At 34.6% G+C, this 25,271-nt stretch overlaps 1 protein-coding gene across 1 annotated transcript in view; it reads right to left on the bottom strand.

Annotated features, from left to right (window-relative positions):
• LOC126965168 (uncharacterized) overlaps positions 1–25,271 on the bottom strand; it is a 320,537-nt gene that overhangs the window by 38,922 nt on the left and 256,344 nt on the right. The window contains exons 8-10 of the mRNA XM_050808616.1: positions 23,626–23,821; positions 7,064–7,163; positions 801–1,011 (exon numbers count right to left, since the gene is read on the bottom strand). Of these exons, the coding sequence (XP_050664573.1) occupies positions 801–1,011; positions 7,064–7,163; positions 23,626–23,821 (507 nt within the window). The remainder of the gene's footprint in view (positions 1–800; positions 1,012–7,063; positions 7,164–23,625; positions 23,822–25,271) is intronic.

Here is a 25,271-nt window from a genome sequence, read left to right as displayed (position 1 = left end):
ATAGTAAGTAAGTTTCTATCTCTACTCTGTGGTTTCATCTTGACACAGTTTTACACAAATTATCTTGCCCCAAACAAGACATGGCCTGTACTATGGGTACAAGACAACGATATACAAAAATACATATAAACATCTATATTCATCATATAAACTTTCGCCCTTATTCGAACCCGGGACCTCTAGCTGAGTAGGCAGGTTCACTCGATTCACCAAGTTTAGATGATTCAATTTACACTTTTACTTTTATGGATCAAACTAGCAGCGAAACCCGGCTACTTGCTCGTTGCTCGAGATAAATTACATCCCATTATTAATTATTATTATCAGTTGCACGCATTTTGCAACTTCCCAGATCATTTCAGAAATTTTTACAATTTTCTAGACCGTTTCCCATCAATTACATTCACATTCTGGAACTTTCTAGATCAATCCAGAAAGTCTTAGAACATTCTAGATCATTCCAGAAATCCTTAGAACTTTGTAGATTGATTACAACAGTTGCACACATTCTGGAACTTTCTAGATTATTCCCGAGATTTTCAGAAGTTTACATTAGTTAGAGAAGGACAGATGTATATAATTTAACATTTTTGCCACCCACAACCACCCACTTCCACTCATGCCGACCACACTCCCTTAGTGCATAAAGGGACCAGGAGTCCGAGGGGCATTTGCCATCCCAACGGGAATTTGATCGAAGTTACGGATGATAGAGAAAACCGTAATTCACATAGGTAACATTAGCCTCAAAGCATCTTGTAAAATATAGAGAGTAAAGATAAGCTGTTTGGCATACTTACAGTCTGCTAGTGTGACTTTAGCTCTGTAGCCCGCGTAATGGCTGGAGTGGTCGGAGTGGAAGCGCACTCTGAGCACATGAGCCTTGGACTGGTACCGCAGCAGCTTGAGCTTCCCGCCCCAGTCTCCACAAAGCCGCCGCGAGCTGCCCCTGGTCCATCCTGCGCTGATGGCATCCGACTCTGCTATCAGAGATTCTGCATCTTCAAAAACCTACAAAAACGGCATCATGCTGACTACTTGGGTTATGGATACAAGAGCTTATTATAATATGACATTAAAAAAATAATGAAAATTTATTTAAAAAAAGAAGCCCTCTCAGTTTCTTACGCCTGATGCTGCTCTTCTCCGGTTAAAGGCATATATTTTCAAATAGGTATTTATTTTTGAAGTTCTGAAGTGAAGAAGAGGTTGAAGTGAATAAGTGACTTAAAAATCTATTTGGAATAAAAAAAAATTGTTTGCTCATTTTTTTTTATTATTCTATGATTGAACCTACAAAGCTATTAGAAGTTTTATGAGCCTATTTAAATCTATCACAGAGTTCGTATATCAATTGCAAATAGTTTGCATCATTTTAGGTAACAATATTTTATATATTTTTCTATCCGCTAAACCACGTTAGAAATGGTATTTGAAGTTCTGCCCATATTTGTAGGAAATCAAGACGCACTTCGGACTAGACAATGACTAAGGAGACACTGAAATATTTCATTCAGACTGCGTTGTAATCTGCAAGGTTGAGTATTTATAGCGTGGCGTTCAATTGTCCAACCATAAGATATAAGTTTGAAGATTTTTTATTAAAAGATATCTGCAAATAGCCAGGTTTTCTCATCCTTCATTTCCCCCCAAAAAATATTAAGTAATTTTACACGTGAAAAGAAGCGGGCTCGACAGACCGAAGCAAGTCCTAGTAAATTAAACATAGTCAATTGGTTCTTTTAGAATACTTTTAAATGTCACTTGATGCACTTACACTGCTTTGAAAGAAAAGAAACGTCGCAAGAAACTGCCCTAACATTTTATTTTTAATTATTTAATCAGTAAATATCATTAATTTATCATTATGAGTAATGACCAAGTAATGAAAGTTCGAGTAGGTACCTATTTACAGAATATGTAATACAATTTATTATTCAAACAAAACAAATCTTATCTTTAACTTTAACTATTTTTAATTAATTTAATTACACTTTCTAAAAAAAAGGTAACAATAATGTTCATATGGAACATTACTATTGCCATAAAATATTCGTAACCAAAACTATCCGATCGTCTATTTTAACCTTCCATGATTGTAATAAATATATCGCTATTATTTCTAAGCAGTAACCTTCAAAGCATTGATTGTTCAATGTTTAAAATATTCCCATTAAAATTGTTCTTTTAACAACCTATTTCAGTAGTGAGCAAAATTGTGTAAACATTAATTTGGATTCCAATCAACTCATCAAATATGATCTCAAAAATTATTTCAAGGCGGCAGGCCTCTATTATATCCCAAATTATGAAGCGATGCCGACATAATTGAGCTGTCGTGAACACACAGACCCTTAGATAATAAACGTTACCTTTTATTCAAATTTTGATTTCAGAATAGGAAATTATAGACAGGACAACTCTCCTATCAGCTCCTTCAGCTAATCCGAGGTTAAATACTAAATATTGTTATGTATGGTGACCCTGTATTTATGGGAGTAAGTGGTAAGTTATACTACAGGTCACTCATATATTCTAATTAAACTTTACTTTAAATTGCATAAAAATTTAATGATATAACTAGCATAGCTATTTATTCCTAAATAGCAGACATTTTTTTATGAAAATAAGGGACGAGACGTGCAGGACGTTCAGCTGATGGTAATTGATACGCCCTGCCCATTATTGCAGTGCGGCTCAGGATAAAAAATTATGAGTGACACTACAACTGCGCTCGTCACCTTGAGACATAAGATGTTAAGTCTCATTTGCCCAGTAATTTCACTAGCTACGACGCCCTTCAGACCGAAACACAGTAATGCTTACACATTACTGTTTGACGGTAGAAATAGGCGCCGTTGTGGTACCCATAATCTCGCCGGCATTCTGTGCAAAGCAGCCTCCCACTGGTTAAGTATGGAAGTATGTAAGGTAAATTATTACCAATTGATTTCTTTAACCATTTTTATTGAATTTTTCCATAGACTTACAATGTATAGACAAATAAAGTGTGCAAGAGAGAAGAACATCTTAATTGAGATACTCCAAGATAGAAAAGTTAAGCAAATCTATTGTTACTAACATATTTTGATTGAAAAGTCGTAAACAGTCAGCCACGCTTGCAATTAACTTCTTAGTATTCTAAATATTAAGCCCCTAGCTAAGGCACACATTGACAAATAAAAATTGGTCACGGATTATCGGGCTGTCTGATCGTCTATCCGCTGGTATATTCCAAGTAAATTAACCGCGTCTTTAATTTTCAGTGTATTCAATAAGTTTTATTAGTCAAATGTGAGTTTTTTCAGAGATAAGAAATAATGTGCTTTCTGTAGAAATGGTTCATAATGATTGGTATAACGACAACGATTAATTCATTCAAACGCAACAGCCTCTAATTATAACGACATCAGATACAATTATATAAAAAAAAACAAAAATGTTAATTATATTTAATAAATTATAAAAATCTCTAATTAAATCTTTGATATGCTATTTATAAGGAATTTTTAATATGACCGCAAACAATCGCCATACATAGAAGAGTGCCATTATTCTTCGATTACAGCTTTCGTATCATTTAAATAACTTTTTACATTGTTATATGATTTTTCTATAAGCTTTCGTTTTAGCTTTGAATTTGTTGAGTATTAACACTCTGTACGAAGAAATTATGCTGTGTATATCTATTTTGGGATGCATATAATGCATGATCTAAAATCAGTTGTACAGTTTTAAGCTCCGTCTATTATATCGTAGTCTTGAGACTCAATCAATCTTGCAAATTGTTTATGAAAGATGTTACTAAATTTCGCTCAATTTATATTCCAACCAATAAAATAATATGGCAGCTTTAGAATTTGCTTTAATAAAGATTTTCAAGAAGCTTTCTTCCACGTACTACAAAGCAGTGGAATGAACTTCCTTGTGCGGTGTTTCCGTGACGATACGACATGGATACCTTGAAAAATAGTGCGTACACCTTCCTTAAAGGCCGGCAACGCTCCAATGATTCCTCTGGTGTTGCAAGAGAATGTGGGCGGCGGTGATCACTTAACACCAGGTGACCCGTACGCTCGTTTGCCCTCCTTTTCCATTAAAAAAAAATGATATAAAAGATTGGAACATTGATATTTCCACTTATTCCAATTATTATGCTTTAAATTTTTTCAAACAAATTTTTCAAGTGTCAAATTTTGGATTTTATTATTTAGCTTATGTATATAACTAGCTGTTTCCCGTGACTTTGTTCCGCGTAGACGCTATAAGCAGTAAAAATACTTAGTCTACATCTATTGTGTCCCATATGTTGTCCCGGCCTTTTCCAGATGTAGATGCAAAATTTAAATTAATTCTCTTCTGTAATTTTTGCGCTTTGCCCGGACATACATATAAATAAAACGACAAACGGACAAATAGACAAAGTACTTTATTCTCTCTCTTTTTTTTTTAAAAAAACAAGCTATTATTTGTATACAAAAAATAAATAATAAATTAAAATTAATTTAAGTCTGACAAGAAAAATACCATCATATAGGTACCTACATTGCAACCTTCAACTATAGTTAACCTTCTTAGTCTAGGTCACAATAATCCAATATCGTATATATCTAAAAAAATATTTTTTACCCAATCCTTAAACTTAGCAATTTGTATTAAATCTTTGCTATTTTTATCACAGACCCAATTTTAATAATAATAAATAATGGATAATTGACTACGGCGTAGTGGGTAGGGCGTAGCAGTACTTATAATATTACGGGGCTACATTAGCCCCGTAGTACGCTCATAATATTGTGTTGTTTTCTGTTTCTTATAAATAAATAAATAAATCCTTTATTTTGCTAGAAAACATGTAAAATGGGTGTAAATAGTTTTAATGTATCAATGTTATCGGCCATTTCTGGCATGCAAACTTGCTATTAATTCATTTTTCGTTTCATTACAAATTCTAGTTATTATTATATATATATTATTATTATAATCGATTTAATATTAATAAACTCTGTATTTTAAGCAATAAGGTCAATTTAAATTATAATTATTATTTTTAAATTACTTTATTTAAAGACTAGTATTAATATATTTTTAAAGTCGTTTTAATTTAATCTAATGTGTCAACATTTCATTTATGGAATAACAACATTTATCTAAAAGCCATGTAAAAAGATCCTTTTTAAATCGTTGGACGGGTAATACGCGTAAGCTTGGAGGGAGTTTCTTAAATATTTTTATACACATGACATAGCTACATTTTCCGTAGGATGCATTATGATATTTGTGTGTCACCAGTCTGTCACCGTTTCTTGTATTTCTCGGATTAATATCTCTTGCTTTTGTAAATAAATGGTCATGTTGTTTGACAAAGATACATATTTCGTATATATACATACAGGGAAATGGAAGAATACGTAATTCTTCAAACAGTGGTTCACACGAATCCAAGTAAAAACCTCCTGTCATAGCTCTTAAGCTTCTCTTTTGGGCTATGAAAGCCCTATTAGCCTCGGTAGAGTTTCACCACATGATGAGTCCATATCGAAGTACTAATGCGACATAACCATGATAAGCTGCCAGGACTGTATTTGGTAAAGCCGTTTTACGCAATCTTTATAACACAATAAACATATCTATGAATTTTTTGGCATACCATGTCTACATGCTCTTTCCATTTTAGATTTTTATCTAGAAGTATTCCTAAAAATTTAACATGCAGAACTTCTTCTATTTGGGTATTTGTATAATTTATCTTAAGGTTATAGTTATTAGAATGGTATATCTTAATAACTTTATATATTATCAATTAGTTATTTAATTACTAAATAGTTGTTTGTAAAATTTCTCATTCTGTCCATTTCGGTTAATGCATCATTATTACAAGGTTTCTTAGAAGTTAACTTGGAGCCGTCAAGTAGAGAAAATATGTTTGAGAAGTGGCACTAATATTGTATTTGGTCAATTGATGCGGTACTCTTTTAGGTTTAAAAAAACATACACAAGCTAGCTGCAAAAAAATGGAGTATTTTGTAAAGTACATCACTTTACACGGAGTATTTTGTAAAGTACATCACTTTTTTACATCACGGTACTTCATAATGAAAGATACTGAAGCTATTAATATTAATTAAAAAGGGTGGCTATGGGCTTCTTGCCACTTCTTCTCAGTAAAGCTCATCACTTCCGAAGTTGTGGTAAATTTTGCACGAATCTTTGAAATGTGAATTTTTTTTGAAATAAGCGAATTAATAAGTTTGTTTATGTTTTTTTTATCATTATTGGGTAATAGCGGTTTGTTTTACTATTGGGATTACGTATGTACTCTTTAATATTTATAGTAAGAATACAATAAATAAGAATTAATCATTAATATTTTATGAGAAGAAGCGTTGAGGCCTGATACTAAGTAATACGATCTGCCGATTTTATTACTATTTTTTTAATGAAATAAGTGACGAGACGAGCAGGACGTTCAGCTGATGGTAATTGATACGCCCTGCCCATTAAAAAGCAGTGCCGCTCACGATTATTGAAAAACCCAAAAGTTCTGATCGGCACTACAACTGCGCTCGTCGTCTTGAGACATAAGTTGTCAAGTCTCATTAGCCGAGTTATTTCACTAGCTACGGCGCCCTTCAGACCAAAACACAGTAATGCTTGCACATTACTGCTTCACGGCAGAAATAGGCGCCGTTGTGGTACCCATAATCTAGCCGGCATCCATGTTCAGTCCAATTGGTAATTAAAATAAGGTAAATTGGTAAGTACACTAGCAACAGCACCCTTCAAACCGAAATAGAAATAGTGCCTGTACACTGTTGTTTCACGGTGAAAAAGGCTCCACATTCATGACATGGAGGATGGGGAAGGCCCTCCCTCGTCCATTTTAAATTTATTTCAATTTAGCCTACAAAGCTAAATTAAGAATTCAACGTACAAATCAATGCGCATAAAACTCAGGCACATATGTTTAAAAACTAAAACAATAACTACCTACCTTCAAAACCACTATATTAAAACAGATTCTTGTGGAGTATCTCTCTATAAATTAGTTAGTGATATTAACCTCATTGTCGCCGATGGGGTCGTGATGCCAGTACTCCGCCTCGTGTCCTGTTCTGTTGTCCCAGCTCGGTTCCACTATCTCCAGGAAGTCGTAACTGCAACTGAACAAACAACATAATATATACACTCATAAATATTTTCAAACCAGAGGAGCAGGCAGAGATAACAGACCCACATTTACCACGGTGGTAAACTCACAAAGTTTTTTAATCTACCCTCAAATCTTGGTTCTCTTGAACTGACCTTTCTTCCCTAATTTTGATCACAATTCCAAATTTGTTATATTTTAAAGACCCCTTATGTTAAAGACTATTAATATTAATTGATCTAAAATACAGTCAAGTATTTTTCTTCAAGTGAGTTAATATTAAATACTTTTCGTCAATACATTAACAATCCCACTGATTCCAAAAGATGCTAATCTTGAGAAGAATAATTGACTGGAAACTCAACAATAAATATTAGTACATAAAAATCCAAGTAAATTTATTGTAAATGTATAACGTAAGCAATGTATTATATAACCAAATATTGTATCTAATACAAGCTAAGTGTTGCAGAGTTTTCGGATATCGCCGCCCTGTGTTTATGCGGTGTTTGGCATTCAATATGTGCTGATGTGTTCATGTTTATAAGCGGAGGCGACATTCAGTCTTCAACATTTGCTAATTTTTGTTTTAATAAATTAATAGCAAAACTTGGTCGTCACTGGGTGCCTGACATGTGTAAATAAAATAATATTCTTCAATTTAATAGATTTACATATGCTTTAAAAGTTTATTTCATATAAACACAAACGCCAGGACAAATACGAGCGCCACTGCACAAAATGAATTCTTCAAAACTTATGAATTAATGATGTAGATATGTTTTCGTGAATCTCTAAAACTTACAAATTACTAGTAAAATAAATCTTAACACAAACATAATAAATTGGAAATCATCAGTCTTAATCGGAAATTTATGCCAGCAATGTAAATCGAATTATAGCAGATTTATTTATTAATTGATATATTTTTAAGTTCTTCAATTATGTTTATTGGTTGTTTGTTATTAGGTGCCTACAGTGAAACTGTTTTAGGAGACAGCATCATATCCTTATCTATCTATATAATTTTGTCTATTTTGTGTTTAAGGACCTGCTGTGCAGGAGCCTGCTGTTGTTAATAAGTATGCGAGTCACAGAAAACTAGTAAACTGACCATAAACAAGAAAAATTGTGGCCGTGAGTTTCATGTGAGTTCTTCTGTATGGCAAATTTTTTTTAATTTTTGCAAATATTTTGTAGTGGAACTTATTTAGAATCGTTGTGATTTGAAAATCGATGAAACGAAAAACCGAGACGATTGAGACACAAACAGGTATATGTACATATATATGTCGTCTGCTCGTTGTGCGATGCTTGGTAGCGTCTCAACTACCGTCTACTCAGTATTAAATTATTTTCTTTTTTTTTAATTGTTTTCAATAATCCGAAGTCTTTTATGTATTTATAAACATACAGCTTACATGAAGCGACTGTTTATTTTTTCAATACTTTTCAATGACTATTTCTGATCAGGAACTTTTCAGAAGTTTCACTTCTATCGTGTGTGACTTGCACACCCGCACATTTTTATTTTTAAGGCATCACATCTCGAACCCTGGTGTTGTGGATGTCCATGGGCGGTTGCCTCAGTAATTCCCATCCCTTCAGCCTCTTATCCATATGCTACTTTTATATATAAAATAAAGCTACATATAAAAACAAACAGGTATTCGATTAGTTCAATGAAAGAAATAAAATTTCGTAATATAAAAAATATCGCTTTTCCCGTACAGCGTGTATCGACGATAAGCAAACACCTGCATTTGGAGACTCCACTCAGAATATTGATTTTATTTAGTGTGTTGTCTGTGTGCGTATCTATGCCAATACAGCCTAATGATATGTACACAAGTTTGATAAACAATACGCGAAACTAAGTGGGCTTGATTTCTTATAATTGCTTAAAGATTTTTGACTTTATTATGGCCCCTACATGTGCTCGAGCGTACGTACACCGAGAACACCCATAGGGGTTTTTGTTATAAATTAGGCACTCATTTCTTCCGTCGTTCTGCGTTCGTAAATCACATATTGTGTATCATTTTTAAGACGAGTAGCATCCTCAGGCGTCTTATGTCCTCTCCTTCAAGGATAAGGATTAAGGCATTAAGGCACCTTAAATTCAATTATTTTTATTCAGTTTTATTCAACTATTAGCTGACCCGGCAAAAGTTGTTTTGCTATATAAATTATTTTTAGTATTCAGCCATTTTTTCTCCGATTTACTTTTTAAATCCAACTACCACGAAAAGGTCTTTTGACTTTTCAGGTTAACAAAATATAGCCACTCAAAAATATCACACTAATAAAAAATGTAGCTTTGTATCGGTAACCGAATTTTTCGAAATACCTTCAGTAGATTCAGAGGTTATATACTTTTTTTGTTAATATTACAATATTTTTATATTATTCTACTATTAGGGACGGAGAAAAATCATGAAAATCGGTCCAGCCGTTCTCTAGTTATAAGTGTTGGAACAATTACACTGGCCTACAAAAGTAAGTTTTTTTTCTTAACTATAGAAGGTAGAGATTTAAGATTAAAAACGTTTTGTTGCAAATTTTATAGGCTTTAATTCTTAGAAACTAAAATTATACATTAGTAACATTTTTAACTTTAAAAAGATAAAACAATGAAACATTTTTAGTTTAAAGTAAAAAAATTCAACTAAAATGTATTACATGTTATTTAATTTTTAATAACTGGTATTGCCTCCTCGAGCTCTGATTACAGCTTCGATCCGGTTTGGCATACGGAACACTAGGTTTCGGAGCCGATGTTGGGGAATATTCTCCCATTCTTCTACCAGGGCCTGCTTTAGTACCCTGAGGGTAGTAGGTGGTGGTCTGCGATTTCTGACTAGCCTCCCAAGCTCATCCAAGGCGTGTTCAATCGGGTTGAGATCAGGACTTCTTGATGGCCAAGCCATCACGCTGATACCGACCTCTTGAATATACTCTTGTACGATATGAGCTGTGTGTGGCCGGGAATTATCATGCATCAGCATCGATCCATCACCCATATTTGCTAAATACGGCCTTGCTTACTCATTGAGAATCTCTTGAGCATATATTTGCCCAGTTAGGGTGCCATTTACTATGGCTACTAGCTCTGTGCGATCTTCTGAAGATATGCCAGCCCATACATGTACACTGCCTCCACCGTATTGGACTCTTTCTGAGATGCAGGCTTGAAGGTATCGCTCACCAGGTCGCCTGTAAACACTTCGCCTTCCATCAGAAGTGTAAAGGGAGAATCGAGACTCATCTGCAAACAAAATTCTTGACCATTCTTCTTCATCCCACTGCATGTGTTCACGGGCGTATCGCAGTCTCGCTACTCGATGCTGTCTCTCGAGTTTTGGGCCACTCGCTGGTCTTCGGGGTTTCAAATTTGCTTTAGCAAGTCTTCTTCTCACTGTACTGTCACTAATGTAGTCCCTCCGGGTCTGAAGTAGCTGTTGCTGGACTTCAACTGCATTTTTGTGGCGATTTCTTAACACAGTGGAAATAATATAACGATCTTCTCGGGCACTGGTACACCTGGGTCTGCTATTACAAGGTCTCCTCAGATGTGTCCAGTCTCTTCGTACCTTTGCTTTACCTTCTGGACTGTTCGTACCGTCACACCCACCATTCTTGCAGTGCGACGCATACTGATGCCTAGTTCCAGAAAAGCCATGATCCGAGCACATTCTTCAACTGAAAGAGGCATGATAAATAAATGTTATGTGCTTTTTAGCATAAATTTTAAAACAAGACCCATCAATCTTGAAAAAAATTTAAAACAGAAAGAAAAATGTGAATGGTAAAATTGTAAATCGGAAACGTCCAATTTGAAAAAGGAATGGTTTTGTTTTTGAAGATTTTTTCAGCCAATTCTTAAAAGAAGGTTACCGACTATAAAGTTTTTATGTACAAAATTAAATTCTCTTTGGAGTCCTTTTTATTTCGAAAGTATATCTTGTGAACTTGAAACGTTATCCCAATTTTAAAAGTGTGATACTTACTTTTGAAGGCCAGTGTATATTGTGTAATGTATGTAAATTGGAACAAAGTATTTTTATGATGATCTCACTAATAGTTATTATAAATGCTATAGTTTGTAAGTATACATCTATACATTCTAACAAACTTCGCGTATATAATTAATAGGACTATTACGGTAAGACTTTAGATCACTCAACCATTCGAATAATTATTATGCACTAGACCTGAGTAATACGAGTACAAGCAACTCAGCGGGCTTCTATTTTTTTATATTAAATATCGTTACAATCAAATTTGTTATTTATATAGCCTGAGGGTGTTCGCTCCGTACCTAATCTGTGATATTATTAGGAAAGTCATATACATTGTTATAATGACCTTTACCACATAAACGTTTCTAACAATTATTTGTTAACGTGTTATTTTGTTTTTAAAGTGAAACTTTTATTACATCGTCTCAAACTTTTTCGTCTGTGTGTTGCATGTCGCGTGACGGTCGGGCGGCGCCTATAGTTCGCAGCAGCTGACCGTGTAGTATTATGTATGTCGTAGTCTCCCTGATTAAAATTATTGATTGAAAAGTATTGGGAATCAGTAATCCCATGTACACTGTATATCTGTATATACATGAAAAAGAATTTAAAAGTACTCAAATTTCATCATTTTTAATCCTTTTCAATCAATATTTTTAACCAGGGCTAAGACACAGAGTTCAATAAAAACATTAGTTGGGGATTTAGTCTACTTTAATTATTTCCCATTATTATTCCAATTTTCCAAGTATAAAATTAAGATTGATAAAGCGGTTTTTATACCCTTAATGGAATATTATTGCAAAAAATTTTACTTAAATGTCTATAATGTGAAAAAAAGTTTCATTTTTACCGTGGTTTCATAAAACTACACAATCCTTTTTTTTTAATTGGGATCATGTTGTAAAATATATACATCTCCCAAAACAAGACTTTCTAACTCGACTTAGCCGAGTAGTAGTTTGTATTCGTTCCTGGTATTAACAGTATGATTATCATAGGTTCTAGAAATTCGCTTATGTGCATTTTTACGTAAATAATTATGAAGAATATATTGAGAGGCAACAGTTAAGGTGTTGATTTCTATAAATTTACCTCTTAACGATTCCATAGTATCTATGCTATAAATGGCCAATACTTCATCAGGATGTGTTTATGGTCTCCAGTGGCTTCTCTTCTTTGTGGATTTGAAGTTTCAATAGTTATCTATTTTTATATTTATTAGTCACAGACAAGATAGATTATGAAAAGTAATCATCGCAGATAAAATAATTGCGTCATTAACGGCCGTTCCCAATATTTAGTCTATCTCTTACTTGAGATATAAATCGTAACTATCGTTGACTTTTCTGTCCCAATAAACTTTTCGACTCACCTTATCCGTACACGCTGTCTGTCAATGGGACGACGTATAAGCTTACCAGCGATAGAAGTTTGTATGGAAATTGCATTTCACGCGTCCCAATATAGGGCGATAAGAATAACTTATCGGGTAAATTGAGACAGCTTTAAGTTATTGACAACTAATTACTGACAGGTAAATTATCTCGGTAGGTAGTAATTTATCTCTACCTGTAAATAGTATATTGGGAACGGGCGTAAAGCAACAACGCATTCAAGAACAAATAGGTATTTCTTTCTCACTTTTTAAATTTCTTGATACTAACAATACAATAAAACGTGACAATCTATGCTGCCTACTGAAACCCTTTTCGAGAAAGTCTTCTAAGAGCGGTCAAGGCCACGTCTATTTTCGTGAAAAGAAACACATGAAATTTAAGCGTTGTATCTCAACGTGTTTATGTAAAGTAAAACATGATGTTATAAAATTCTGTTTTATAAGAAAACGATGAAGTCATTCGCCTGATGGTCAGTGATTCACCCTGCCTATAACAATGCACTTCAAATTCTGAGCGGAATAAGTACTAAACTATACTAACTAGCTGTTACCCGCGACTTCATCCGTATTTTCCAGTGCTACCACATAAGTTGTTGCAATGTTGCCATATGCATATATTTAGTCTGGCCATAAATACTGTTAAACTTAAAAATAAACAAAATACAACATTTGAATTTGGAATCTGTCATTTTTATAATATGATTGTTCATTTAGTTTTCTCATTCTGGCGCTAATATATTATATATATATATTATATTGTAACATATTTTGCGATATTAAAATGGATTGGGGTAATAAAAAAATTGCTGTGATTAAATTACACAAAGTAGATATGGAGCCAAACGCAATCTTTAAAAATACCCATATGCTTGGTATTAGTAAAATGTTGTTTATATAAATCAGTCCCCCTGAAAACGAGATCTGGAAAGGTCTTGAAACGTCGGGATATTCAAAATAATAATAAAAATGTAACTTTTACGCAAAAATCTAATGAAAAAACACAGTTACAATACGCGTATTAATCCTTTAAAATTATTTTATTTAAATCTTCAAATTTGTCTTTAGAACGATTAACTTAAATAACATGAGATATGATATTGTAAAGTATTGTAGTGTAATTGTAATAATTGTGTATCGTAGTGTAAAACAAACAACTCAAATTTACCGCTTCACTTCATTGTAAGATTGATTATTGCAAAGCATTATAAATGGTTCCACAAGAATAAATAAGAAAATGTGTAAAGATTAAGTTTAAGCTAGTGGCTACATAATATCAATATTCATTGAGTTTGTTTCATACACAAAGGAAAGGAGATGAAATACGTCCATTATCGTTATTTGAAATTGCGAGAGATTAAGTTATTTCGTTTATTTTGTTATATTATATTAGGGAACTGACTCGAGATGTCGAGAGAGAGAATCTATATATTTATCACTCAAGTAACGAGGAAATATTAAAAAAAAAACGCATTTAACTGTTTTTATTTAACAGGCACATAGTTTCATATGTATATGTATACAAAAATTAAGTTATAGTGCCCGTTTGTAATATAAAAATAAAGGCTTATTACGCATACCGATTAAAATCATCAGAAAATCTTTTCTAATATATAAAATGCTCATGTCGCAGTGTTTGTAGTTAAACTCCTTCGAAACGGCTAGACCGATTCTCATGAAATTTTGAGTGCATATTGGCTAGGTCTGAGAATCGGACAACATCTATTTTTCATCCCCCTAAATGTTAAGTTGTTTTTTTAAATTTGTTTGATTATAAGTCAACATTAAAAAATACATACAACTTCAAATTTTCACCCATCTACGATCAACAGTTACTTTTGTGTTGCGATTTTAATATCGGCAATGGCAACGTTTGCTGGGTCAGCTAGTAATGTATTAATTTCTTGTATGTTTCTGTTAAGCGGCAATTATAAAACTATTTAAAATTAGTTACAAATCATCATCATCAGCCGGAAGACGTCCACTGCTGGACAAAGGTCTCCCCCAAAGATTTCCACGACCATCGGTCCTGCGCTGCCCTCGTCCAACGTATTCCAGCGATCTTGACCAGATCGTCGGTCCACCTTGGGGGCCTACCAACACTGCGTCTTCCGGTGCGTGGTCGCCATTCGAGGACTTTACTGCCCCAACGGCTCAACGTCCATCGAACGATGTACTCTGCCCACTGCCACTTCAGTTTCGTCGGTGACTTTGGTTCTCCTACGGATCTCCTCATTTCTGATTCGATCTCGAAGGGAAACTCCGAGCTTACTCTCCATTGCCCTCTGAACAACCATGAGCTTTCTAATGAGTACCATATTATACGACTATTATTAGTTATACATTGACCTTCAAACGTCAAGACTCTAAATACCTATACATTTGCAACCAACAGAGGTGAGCGGGCGCGGAATGCTCATTGGTCAGGCCAGAAGATATCGTAAACAATCGCTACTGGCTACTGTGGATTAAATACAGGAAGCCGGCTAGATTACACAACGCTGCCTATTTCTGCCGTGAAGCAGTAATGTGTAAACATTACTGTGTTTCGGCGCCGTAGCTAGTGGAATTAACGGGCAAATGAGACTTAACATCTTATGTCTCAAGGTGACGAGCGCAGTTGTAGTGCCGCTCATAATTTTTGGGGTTTTTCAAGAATCCTGAGCGGCATTGCATTGTAATGGGTAGGGCGTATCAATTACCATCAGCTGAACGTCCTGCACGTCTCGTCCCTTATTTTCATATAAAAATAAACAAAAAATACCTACTTTCCTATAGGTCCATCATTATTAAATTATCAACTGCTTGCCGTTAGTACAGAGAAATATAATCATAGAAGCTTAGAGTAAAAGCTGGCTAGTAAAAGTTTTAAACAATCATACAAACTTCAGAGAGAACTACAAAGTAAAACTTATAAAAGAACTTTTTATTGCGAGTCATGCACAGACTTGAGCGGAGGAGTTCATTTAATTTTTAAGTTTTACTAATAAACACGAAAGTTTTTAATAAAACTTCATCTGAATTTTGAAATTGTTTATGAAAGAAAATTATGCTCAACCGTAAACTATCTACAAACAACATCTTTATTTGCAATCAGTTTTTGTCTGGTCAAAATAACTTGAGGAGTAATAAACTGGCTATCATTACCATTGATTTAGGTAACAAAATCCACCTACATACCGCACTACCTGAAAACAATTGGTTTTTTATTACGGCAACTATCGTAATGCTTGTGTGCGTGGCATCTTGACACTCAATGGCATCTTGCAAACTTTGTAACATACGCTTCGTGTTATTTTACATTGAAATTATTAATATTCCCACAGGTTTACCCGAAGACCGTTTGCCATTTACATCGACTATCTGAACTCTTTCGCTTAAATATGCTTTTAACAGATTTAGGGCTCTATTTTTCACTGCATAATGCTTTAGTTTTAGGAGTAAACTTTCATGGTGGACGCAGTCAAATGCTTTGGACAAATCACAAAATATGCCCAATGCGTCCTGTGACTCTTCCCAGGCGTCAAAGATGTGCTGAATGAGTCTAGTACCCGCATTAATTGTTGATAAGCCCCTAGTGAAACCAAATTGATTTTTGTTCATTAATTTATAAAAATGCGTTTGTAGCTGTTGAAGCAAAACTTTTTCAAAAATTTTACTAAAAACAGGCAGCACTGAAATAGGTCTGAAATTAGCAGGGTCAAAAGAACTGCCCGATTTAAACAAAGGTATAACTTTGCTGTATTTCATGAGGTCAGGGAAAACACCCTCATCTATGCATTCATTAAATATTATTGCTAATTCAGGTGCTATAATGTCATGTATGTATTTTACAATATTAGTCGAATAGGTCTTTTGTATTTTTTAGGTTCATTAATTTGAAGATTTTTATTATATCGCTACCTGTAGCAATGCAGCAGCAAGCAACAGTTGGAGGTTGGTAATCGGAAAACAGCTCATAACTTTAGTGGGCTATGTTTTCTATACCACGTTTGATTAACATATTATTAAATTAAATTATTAAATGTCTTAAAAGAGGACGTGGATATTGACATTGAAAAAAGCCCACGGAAATAGAGAAAATTTAAAAAGATAAATTGATTATTAATACGCAAAAGAAACTTTATATATCTTTAGGACATTTTACGGAAATACTACTTTAATTAAGGTGCAGTAAAACCCGTGGTGTGAAGATGAGGAAAAGAATTCGAAAAAAGGAAAAAATTCGTTATCTAAACTATCGAGAATGTCGAGATCATGAGAATATAAATTGACACATCACTTATATCAATTACCAACAGAGTGTAGTAAAACCCTTGGTGTGACGACGAGGAAGAAAAATTACTCGTAGTCACACTGGTGTGACAAACTGGTGTGACTACGAGCCGGGAATGGATTTTTTGAGTAGTGGTAATTTCTAGTGAAGTACTATCTCGCCTTACTGAGTACACCAAGCTTTTAGACGCCAGTTTGGGTCAAAGTTTATTAATCTATTTGTAAATAAAACATAAAATAAACGTCATTGCTTGTGAAAAATCCAGAACGGATTTATTTTTAGGCTTAATAACTACTTTATTCCTAGCAAATATCGGCTATCAATATTTTCCAGGCGGATGTAACCGCGGACTTGTCCTTATATTTTAATAAAACTCCAATTTCACAAACGTCAGAACATCTGATCGCGTTTCTATCCTTTAATTCCGGTCGGGCTTGGAATAAATTGATCATGCATTCGATCTCGGGGGCTCGCTACGATCCGTCTCATTGTGATAAGGGACCGGGAATCTTTCCGTCGGGATATCAGTATTTTATTTATATTATACTAAGATGTCGCAAGAGTTTTATAAAATGTGTGTCGAAATAATTCTCATTTCCCTTTTCACAGATGTATCTAACTTGTATCTCGTATCGAGGACTTTCTTGAGAAGGTTGTAGATCAAATTTACCCCATAATATATGATCTTGTTCAGGAAACTGAAAGGGCGTGAAAACCCCTGATAATAGAGAGTTCGTTAGCCTTAACTACAAAACAACCCGTTTGAAATACCCGCTTAATATCTTAGTACTCACCCACTTCGGTCACCTGTGAAGTATAGCAAAATCTGCTTCGACAGACTGTACAATCATTACAAAATTCGCTTTTAAAAAGCTGGATTGTTCAGTGAGGCGAGACAGTTATTCAATTCAAAGGCCCCAAGCCTGAAACCACGTAATACGCAAATTATTAATAAAAAAAGTCAATAAGTGAGATAATAATTTATGCTGGAATGGCACTCCATAAGATATAGAATAGAATATAATAAAAATTTATTGATAACAAACCCCCACCACACAATTATTAAATAACAAACCAGAATGAGTAATAAATTCTTAGAAGTAACAAATAAAACAAATTAAATAATACAATGTATAGCTTAAAACGAAAAAGGTACTGTGCGGCAGTGAATGTCACCAAATGGAGCTAACTCAGTAAAAAGCTGCAATGGCGTGGCGCCAATGTAGCACTGGTTTTCAGTAGCCCCAACATTATTGAGTCTGGAAGTAGCAGCGACTAGTAATTTTAAAATTATAGTTATGGATATAATTCTATGAATATAAATAAATAAAGGCAGTATAGATCTAATTTTTGTATTTAACTCTTAATAAAAAAAGAAATTGAACGTTAAAAGAAGATCATTTAGATCTTAACGATTATATTATATAGCTATTTCTCTTTTATGGCCTTGTTCTCTATAAACCCTGCGCGAGATGATGGGGACACGGCGCCATCTTAGTGACGTCACAGTGCTGTAAACGGTAATATGACAAGGTTCTTTCCCCGTTTAAAAGCGAGAGTGCTGTGTCAATGTGAGAGGTGAGTTTTGTAAGAGCCTCTTAAAAATAAACAGTTATTCATTTTCACTCTAGGTGCTTCATTCTATATTCGCCTAGTGAAGAACCCAATTGATCAAGCTCTGCCCCATGTGAAAGCTTGGAAAAACGCGTTTCCCTGAGTTAATAACTAGTAGTATTAGCTTTTCGTCCCCAAAAACATCAGTGTAGTAAATTTAATCCAAATCTAAATAATAGCTTGATATTGATGATGGTATAAATATTATGTATATTTTATGTACAACAAGTTTGTAACTTAAATAACTTGGTATACACGTAAAGTTGGAAAACAATTGGCTAATCCTAATATTGAATGTTGATATTAGCATTCGCTGATACAACCGAGATGCTGTTTCACTTTATGTCACAAATTACCGCTTCTTGGTATGTGTTCGTTCTCGTTAACTGTAACCTAATTTTCATTAAAAGTTTTCTTTCAGCTCATACTCATTTCAAACTAAATAAGATTAATTAGAAAAGCCGTTGAAACTACAACTCGTGTACAAGCTTTGAGAAGGTTTACGTTTTATAAAAATATATAATTAATAATAGATAAACATTTTCTTTGATTAACGCGAGTGTTACATATATAAATTAAACACAATATTTCAGTGCATATATACATTCATTAAATTTTAATCTTTTAATACGTATTTATTCACTGAATTTTATTCATTGAATACATATTTGTTCATAAAATTTTATTCATTGAATTTTATTCATTGAATACATATTTATTCATTGAATTTTCTAGAACACTAACTTTTGAACGCTTTAGTGATTTAAAATCGCACACATAATAACGCGTCGCGGCCGGGAGCATAGTTACTGCATGCCCGTCTTCCCTCCCGAGTGGAGATAACTTTATCCTCCACACAATTTCCTGTCCGTTATCGAGACGTATTGCCGAGCTATTAGACAGATGATCTAACTACGGGAAGCTGCTTATTTTCCTTAGTTTCTATTTCACATATACGAAGCTATAAATGTATAATTGACAACTAACTAACTTCACTTTGGCCGAGATCTATACGTACTTAGACTTAGCTCAGATTTTACTTACGTAAAACTTAGCTGACTGTAAGATTAGCTTAACTTTTGAATTAGTCTTTATAGTCATTTGACAGATGAAATTATGTAAATAAAAAATTTTAACAAAAAAACAATCGCCTTCAAAAACACTATTCCAAAACACTAGATATAATGTGCACTTTGAAGTATAAAAATAATTGCGTATTTTTATACAATCTAATTAATTAATCTTATTCTAGTTACGGTTATTGTTATTTTTGGAATCGGAATTTCGAAGACCAAATTACAATGGGACCACTCGAGAAGCACTAGCTTTAAAAAAAAAGAATTATCAAAATCGGTTCACCCAGACGAAAGTTTTGAGGTAACAAACATAAAAAAAACCGACGAATTGAGAACCTCCTCCTTTTTTTTAAAGTCGGTTAAAAACTCTTTTAAAGGATTAATTTAGTACGCCGTAATTTTTACATGTACAAGAAAACTTTAATTATACCAATTTAAAAGTGTGTATAATGTGGCTGTACCAAATATATTGATATCCTAAACACATAGAATTCTTTCCGATAAAATAAACATCAAATTCATGCCTAGAATAATTCATAAACACGCCGCGAGTGACATTATGTGACGTTGCAATATTCAAACGTGTATGAAGTTTACGAGAGTTGCAATGTTGGGGTTCATACATATTTCATTAGCATATTATACATCATAAGCACGGAATGTCCACGAGTAACATTACAGGAAAACCCAACCCAAATGCCTCGTATAAACGAAATATTATCAGTGGAGTGAATGAGTGAAGAAAAAATGACGTATCGAATATATAAGGCAAGAGTGTGTGTGGGCAAATCGGTTGCGGGACACCTCGTAGAACATTCGTCGACCAAATTGGGGACGTTTTGAGAAAAGGAAAGTTCCGAAGCACCGGCGAGCATGTATGAAAAGAGTAATTGAATGTAGAGGAAGCGCGTGAGGTTTCTAAGGATAGAAGCAAGTGGCATTTTATTGTCTCTGCCTACCTAAGGCGTGAACTTTGTTCTATTAAAAAAGTTGTGATTAATTGAGAGAAAAACTTAACTACAATATTCAAATATTCAGGCGTTAGTTAGACTAAGTAATATCTAATATATAACATTCTCGTGTCACGGTATGCGGGACCAAACTCCTGCGAAACGGCTTGACCGATTCTCATGAAATTTTGAGTGCATATTGGGTAGGTCTGAGAATCGGACAACATCTATTTTTCATCCCCCTAAATCTTAAGGTGTTAACGTGTCAACGTGGACACGAATTATTTTTTAATTTTTTTGACATTTTTTTAAATTTGTTTGATTATGAGTCAGCATTAAAAATTACATACAAGATCAACCGTTCACCCATCTCCGATCAACAGTTACTTTTGTATCGCGATTTTAATATCGGCAATACAACGTTTGCTGGGTCAGCTAGTTGTTATTATATGATTTAAATGATGGACTCGGAGATTTTTTCAGTTCTTCTCCCAGTGTCAAAGCCCCTTTACGAACTGATATAGCTTCATGACGTTTATCTACACGCATGCTTCAAATCCTCTATTAAATATTCTAAAAAAATTTGCTTATTGCCAACATCAAAACGCTCAATGTCCTAATAACCATTACATCACCCAAACGAGTAATGAATGAATGTAATGAATTTCATTACAACATTAGGCACTAGGTATTTAATTTAACATTGTAATTTTCGGTACTATAAGTGTTCTCTTTAGTAATTATATAACATAAAAATTGTAATTTTGTGACTGTTTGATGCCAAAATAAAATAAACATTACAACACTCGTTTGGATGATGTTATTGATTATGATTTTTATTATGATTATGATTAGGAATGGTTTTTTTAATGTTAGCAGTAAGCGAACTGTTTCAGAATCTTTTATAGAGGATTCATAGTAAAGTCTTGTGAGTAACTGTTGATAATTAGGTATAAAAACACTCATGTCATACAATTATCAAAACTCACATTCGTGTTCCAATACTCCTTATTACACAACAGTTGCATTAATAACTATTACCATTTAGTGTTGTTGCAGATGTAATGTTATTGTCACTCCCTGTTGTAAATAAATATCATATTTATATTCTACATTAACCCCATAATAGCTCGCCCAGCACAATGACTTATATAATGTAAGTAGAAACCGAAGACTAAGCTAACTTTGATAATCGATAGCAGGTACCCGGACCCTTGTTTACAATGTCAAAGACGCAGCTGTTCTCACACGGCTTTAGACTTGACGACTTTGTAAACAGAATATCACCTTGAATATTTCTCTATGTTGGTTGATATCAGACTTCCGCCATTGCAACCGCGGGCTTATACCTATTTATAAGCTGTGGGATAAAAGTAATTTCAGCTTATTGGGGAGAAAAATGGCTTTATTATGATTTTGTTTGAGTATTTTTGGTGCGTCACTTTGCATACATTGTAGAAATATAATGTAGCTGATATACTGAAGCTATAATGAATTGAGCTAAAGTGAAGTGAATAGGAGAACAAACGAACGTACCGGTCCCCTGGTGTTAAGTGATCACCGCAGCGCACATTCTCCTACAACACCACAGGAGCGCTGTCGGCCTTTAAGGTGTATGCAATTTTTTTAAGGTCGTATCGTCTCGGAAACACCGTATAAGGAAGCTCATTCCACAGCCTTTAGTACGTGGAAGAAAGCTCCTTGAAAACCGCACTGTGAAGTACCGCCACACATCCAGATGGTGGGGATGATATCATCACTTGTGGCGTGTCGTACGAAAGTTGAATTCGGCGGCAGGAATCAGGTTAAACAGCTCTTTGGAATACTCCCCGTGATAAATGCAGTAGAAGACACACAACGCCAAGTGATCCAGCCGTTCACAGAGCACTGGGCGCGCCAGACCAGAGATGACAGTTATACTCCAAGCTCAACGAAATGGTGGTAAAACATACATCATTGACAATCATAAGTACATCTTATTGTATAAATAATGTAATGGCGACCAACAGTAAACCTAGCCACGAGCTCATTTGGTCGTTAGTGGTAATTTTATTAATGTTCCTGCAGTGCTATGCTGAATTATTTATTACGTATAACATATGAGAAATACTCTAGGTAGTTTTAGTAACAATAAACTCAATCGACTAATTTTAACGTTACTCCAAATATCGTTTCGGCATTATTAAAATATTTCATCCGGCGCCAAATGGTCATGTGAAGTCAATGCTTCGCGCGCTAAAAATGAGTGAAGACCCCGCTTAGCTAAATAACGTTGTACGGTACTTGCTTATTTTATTAGGAATCATGAGGGTAGTTGTACGTGCTCCACTATCCGATGACACAAGTCGCGCTTGGGTTGATAAGCGGACAGAGGCAATTGATCTTTGCTCGGGCGTGGTCGATAGCACTATATATGTAAACCGTGTTTACCCTGATTGATAACCAGTATAATCCGACTAAGTCTGAAAGCGGACAGTTGCTTAAAACGTAGTAGATTTCGGCTATCTCCGTTTTCTTGCCAGGTTATAGCCGTCATCTGTCAATTTATCAATGACTGCACGTTTCATACAATCGAGTGAATCGCTTTTGTCTTAGAGAGTTTCGCTAGGCTGACTATTACAGGCACATTTGCAATGTCACTGTATTCATTCTCAGTTTGACGGACGTAGTGTCGTGTGATCGCGGTCCAATGAAAGTACCGTCGTCCTTGGGTCGTCACTGTTGCGAATGATGGGCTTGATACTCATTCGCTTATCTAGTCGCCAACTTAAATTAAATAGTAGTCAATATTTAATTAATAATCTTATGAATTATATAATTTGTTCTTAGAGTGGCAGTATTTAATATCTTAGATCATTTGTACGCCTAGATAGACTGTGACAGCTATTAGAACGTCGAAACAAATTTAGGCTGACAGTTAACCTCTATATTGAACAATTTACACACACACTAACACAAAGTGCGACACACAAATCACGAGTGTAAGACTTAGCTTGTTACACTGAAGTAATAGGACTGTTTTCATATATAAATTATCTAATATATATATATTTTTTCAAAATTTCAACTGTCTATCTATTGTAGCTTATGAGGTACGGTCCGCTAACAGACAGACGAACCCTTAAAATAAAGTAAGCTTACTGTTGTTCATGTTCCGTAAGTAACTCCTCGAACTGCAGTCGTATGGTGTGTGCTGGTGGTGCCCGAACTTCGCTGACACACTCGGCATCGTCCGGGTACGGTCGGGGGAACCCGGGGCTGGATACTGTGGCATGCGGGTGCGAGCGGGACAGCACGATCGTCTCGTTGCACTGGATCTTGGCTGCTCTGTACGGATCTGAAATTTATTGCGATATGAATAAATTATGTTATTGCTTGAGCCGAGCCGAAGGGTGTTATTGAGAGTTTCCTCTACCCACAATTATTGTTGACAAATATCCAAAAGGAACTAGAAAATATGAACGATTGTTTGTTTTTATATTACAATGAAGTTGGTAATGTTTACCTGCTTTGTACAGGATGACGGCTGGATTATGGGTACCAAACGGCGCCTATTTCTGCCGTGAAACAGTAATGTGTTAGCATTACTGTGTTTTGGTCTGAAGGGCGCTGTAGCTAGTGAAATTACTGGGCAAATGAGACCTAGCATCTTATGTCTCAATGTGACGAGCGCAGTTGTAGTGCCGCTCAGTTTTTCAAGAATACTGAGCGGCACTGAATTGTAATGGGCAGGGCGTATCCATTACCGTCAGCTGTACGTCCTGCTCATCTCGTCCCTTATTTTCATTAAAAAAAGTCGCGAATAAGATTAAATGCTTAATAATAATAAGAATGTAACCTTTACGCAAAAATCTAACGTAAAGGTACAGTTATAGTGTGTTTTGATCCATTAAAAAGTATTTTATTCAAATAAGCTTAATCAAGTTGTCAGATACTTAACCGAAACCACCATTTAATACGAAACTTAAAGCCAATAGTTAGTCTTGCAGTGATGTTATTAAGAGGTAGCATTAGATAAGGTCTTTTTCAGATTTAAGCATTGTTATATTTAAAAAGAAAAGAAGTGAGTCAGTGCGATTAAGGCAACTTGCAGCTCCAATTAAAAACCTGACTAAAAAACTCAAAAAACCGATGTTTCGTTTTACATCCTCCTCGACATTTTCCTCAGTTTAAAATTTTTCTCCTCGTAAATTTTAATTTTTGAAATTCAAATTTTAGGAAATGAATGGGAAGGAAATATTCCGTGTCACACCAGTGAGAGGCTCCTTTGCACAGGATGCCGGCTTGATCACGGGTTCTACAACGGCGCCTATTTCTGCCGTGAAGCAGTAATATGTAAATATTACTGTGACGAGCGCAATCGTAATACCATTTAGAATATTTGGGTTTTTCAAGTATCCTGAGCGGCACTGCATTGCAATGGACAGGGCGTATCAATTACCATCAGCTGAACGTCCTGCTCGTCTCGTCCCTTATTATCATAAAAAAAGAGACTTATTTAAAGATAGAGTGTGATGAGAACTAGGTTTAATTAGTTTGTAAAATTATAATAAAAAATCCATATTGAAGTTGTATTGTAAAAAGTTTTTCAATACACTTGCTCGTAAAGTGAGTCATACTACATCGTTCTTAGGGCCATTAATCGAACTGTACATGTGCATTATATTAATTTATTGATTATATATATGAAAATATATGCATTTTATCACTAAAATTATAATATTGAAACTTAGGTTGTATGGCTATATGCAAACAATCACCATACATTTGGTGCGTGCAAAAAAATA

The sequence above is a fragment of the Leptidea sinapis genome, chromosome 1 (assembly GCF_905404315.1).
Source record: "Leptidea sinapis chromosome 1, ilLepSina1.1, whole genome shotgun sequence".
Lineage (NCBI taxonomy): Eukaryota > Metazoa > Arthropoda > Insecta > Lepidoptera > Pieridae > Leptidea > Leptidea sinapis.
Note: the sequence above shows the minus strand (reverse complement) of the source record. Positions and strands in the feature narration are given on the sequence as shown.